Source organism: Oncorhynchus kisutch, unplaced genomic scaffold (genome assembly GCF_002021735.2).
Source record: "Oncorhynchus kisutch isolate 150728-3 unplaced genomic scaffold, Okis_V2 scaffold1423, whole genome shotgun sequence".
NCBI lineage: Eukaryota > Metazoa > Chordata > Actinopteri > Salmoniformes > Salmonidae > Oncorhynchus > Oncorhynchus kisutch.
The window spans coordinates 56,513-59,943 of NW_022263368.1; the positions used below are offsets into that span (position 1 = coordinate 56,513).

A 3,431-nucleotide genomic window follows, 5' to 3' on the forward strand; every position below is an offset into this window, starting at 1 on the left:
TAACGCTAGAGCATACAATGACATTCTAGATGATTCTGTGCTTCCAACTTTGTGTTAACAGTTTGGGGAAGGCCCTTTCCTGTTTCAGCATGACAATGCCCCTGTGCACAAACTGAGGTCCATACAGAAATGGTTTGTTGAGATCGGTGTGGAAGAACTTGACTGACCTGCACAGAGCCCTGACCTGAACCCCTTTGGGATTCATTGGAATGCCGACTGCGAGCCAGGCCTAATTGGCCAACATCAGTGTCCAAACTCACTAATGTTCTTGTGGCTGAATGGAAGCAAGTCCCCGCAGCAATGTTCCAACATCTAGTCGAAAGCCTTCCCAGAAGAGTGGAGGTTGTTATAGCAGCAAAGGAGGGGAACAAACTCCATATTAATGCCCATGATTTTGAAATGAGATGTTCGATGAGCAGATACTTTTGGTCATGTAGTGTATGTTTGGACAATACCCTAATAAAGTTTAATTATGTCCATTATCTTTAAGTTTGCCAATGATAATAATGTTATATTCTTTGAATGTTTGTGGGACGTTATCATCCTAAAGTTAGCTCAAACCATAACTAGAACTTGGGACGGTTACCTAATGCTCTGGGAATGTTCTCAGTTTGCTTGGCAGTTTGTTAATTGACATTCAGAATACTCAGAAGGTCGCTTATGAAATTGACTTGTCAGAAAAGTTTAGCATTGTGGTAGGATCATAGTGTCCTACCACCAAACTCATGGAACCTTTGTTATCTTTTGCACATGTTTGTATCTCACCTCAACAGATCACAAAACGAGTTTCAGACATTTGCAAATAGTTCATTTTTTATTGGATCATGTCACACAGACTCAATAAGACCAGAGAACAACTCGATCCCACGCTCAAAGGTCACAGAGCCTTAGAACTCAGTGATCCTGCGGAAGGAGCCCACAGCGGCAGTGGCGGCGCTCCAGTCTGTGTGGCGGGGGTACTCCCGGCGTTCCAGGAAGTACTGGTGTCCCCTGTAGTTCGGCAGCTCGTAGAAGGCCCAGGCGCCGTGGGTCACCATGCACGAGTACACCTCGCGGAACTTAAAGGCCTCGTAGACCGAGGGGCAGTCCTCGGCCCACTCCACCATCTGACCGCCGAAGTCTGGCCTCTCGTACAGCCTCAGCTTCCACACGTTGCCATACACCTGGCAGGAACAGAGGGAGAGAAAGACAAACATTGTGAAGGGTTAGTTAGGATTTTGTTTTGTACCAAATCTACTGTAATATAATTTATTGGGTGTTTCAGAGGCTTCTGAAATTCAGTTGGATATCATATTAGCTATAGCTGCCGTACATTCATGTTAAATATAATAAACTACATGTAAGATATCATCTTCACTTATGTTGGTCAATAAATTATTTTAAATATAGAACAACTCATTCAAATTTAAATGCCGTTGTAGCATGTTTAACGTGGATTTGTTAGTCTCTTTTCGTGTTCGAAGGGCATGAACTATTAACGGAAAATGCCCCTTTAAAGGTTTCTTGGCATATTTCCTCTTAAAGTGATGGGCGTGGGGGTAAAATGCTGCCAAAATGTCTGCTTTGTCTGCTTGTATTGTCTGCTGGATTATAGAGCAGTGTGTTATTCCCTGATGCATTCTGGGCCTGAGGTCCACTTAACCCTGTATGAAACACTATCTCAGTCCCATTCTGTAACAGACTTTTATACACTTTTATACAATATTAGTCAAGAGGGAGGATTAGCTTACCTCCTAGTTTTTTTTTTTTACACATTTTTCAGAGCAAATTTGAAATGCATATGGTTTGTGTTACAAGTTTCTGCGATGAAAGAGACACATTAACTGCTGGGAACTATGGGACTAAGATTTTTTTTTAAAGGCATACAGAAGAGGGAGAGAGAGTATGGAGGGAGGGAGGAGAGAATTATGATATGAATATGGATATGCAAGGAATCATCTTACGTTTTTGATGGCGCGGCAGGACTTGACACTATCGTTGAATCCCATCCATTGCTGGTTGTCTGTGTACTCCCCTGGGCTCAGGATGTATTGGTAGCCCTTGTAGTTGGGTTTCTCATAAAGCACCCAGGCCCCGCTCTCCACCCTCGCCGAGTTGCAGCGGCTGAAGTAGGAGTGCAGGTCGGCACAGTCGGTGCTGCACTCATAGCAGCGGCCCTGGAAATGATTTTCCTCGTAGAATGTGATCTAAGGAAGGATGGGAAGCAGAGAATACTCTGCGGTGAGTTACGGAGGAAAACAAATATCATATTACTACAGGATCACATATTACATTAACACTTTATTCAGACATAAAGTCATATAAAAATGGCAAAGCCATATCTTCAAACTATTATCAAGTTAACTTTTGTGTTTGCAGGAATATGAAGAGTATGAAGAGTGTTGGCTGCACATGAATGAATAAACATATGAACCCAAATGCAAGGTATATGCATTGAAGTTACTATCATCACTGATAAATACAGATTTGTTTTTTAATGCGTCACCTTACCTTCACCATTTTGCCAGCACAGTCTACTACTTTCTTAGCTGCCGCACCGTCAAAGTATTTATGTATAAACAAAATGTGCAGAGTGTGGAAAGCCTTTGATATCCAAATGAGGCCGATTTGCATATCAGCAAAAATGATTTGGTCATGTTCATTCTCTTTGTTCCAGTCTAATGATTCTGTAACAAACGATTGCTGGAACAGTGAAATGAATGTTATAAAGGCCTAAGTCACAAAATTCTGCTCTGACTATTTTATGATCATTTATTTTTCTGTTGGGCTTTACATCTAGGATATACTGAGTGTGTTTCCTATTCTACTACTCTTGTTGAGGAAAATGGACTTGATCAAGTTTCTTCTTCGTCTGATATCAAAGATGATCTGCATGTTGATGTGAGATTTGTACTTGTTTAAAAAACACAACATCTGTAACTGTTTCTGCTGTATTGTACTACATTTTCAAATGATACGAACATTTAAATTGCTACTTGGCCTTGAAATACAGTATCTTATGTTTTTCAATAATTACTTAGTTGTGATTTTTTGAAATTACAACACGTAGCCTATTTTTAATTGAATAATCGGGGTGTTGATAAGCAGGTGTTGATATTGGCAAGATATTTGCCTCACTACCACTCTCTGTGAACAGATTTTCTGACAGTTCTTGATACTGATTTGAGGTCAAATCATTTCCTTTGTAGAAATTGAAGTGGATATATTCTGAAAGCAACTATGGATACTCAATGAATGTCAATGAGAGCTAATTAACTCTAACCTTGATAATGAAAATACTGGAAAAACAACCTTTCAGCTAAATTTAGCATATTTCTCATAATCTTGGATCCTTTCTCAAACTGGTCTCGGAGCATTTGTATTATTCTGTACGTAAATTCGAGACACTTCATTTAGTATGATATCTAATGTTTCGTATGGTATGTATTCAT

The 3,431-nt window shown here is 40.1% G+C and overlaps 1 protein-coding gene across 1 annotated transcript; it reads right to left on the bottom strand.

The window, feature by feature from the left end:
- Window positions 1–791: 791 nt before the first annotated feature.
- Window positions 792–2,549, bottom strand: LOC116366298 (gamma-crystallin M2-like). Its single transcript, XM_031818479.1, has 3 exons — window positions 2,491–2,549; window positions 1,944–2,186; window positions 792–1,163 (listed from the first exon to the last, which is right to left on the bottom strand). The coding sequence occupies exons 1-3, from the start codon at window positions 2,497–2,499 to the stop codon at window positions 888–890; spliced, it is 528 nt and encodes a 175-aa protein (XP_031674339.1). The 5' UTR covers window positions 2,500–2,549; the 3' UTR covers window positions 792–887.
- Window positions 2,550–3,431: the final 882 nt, after the last annotated feature.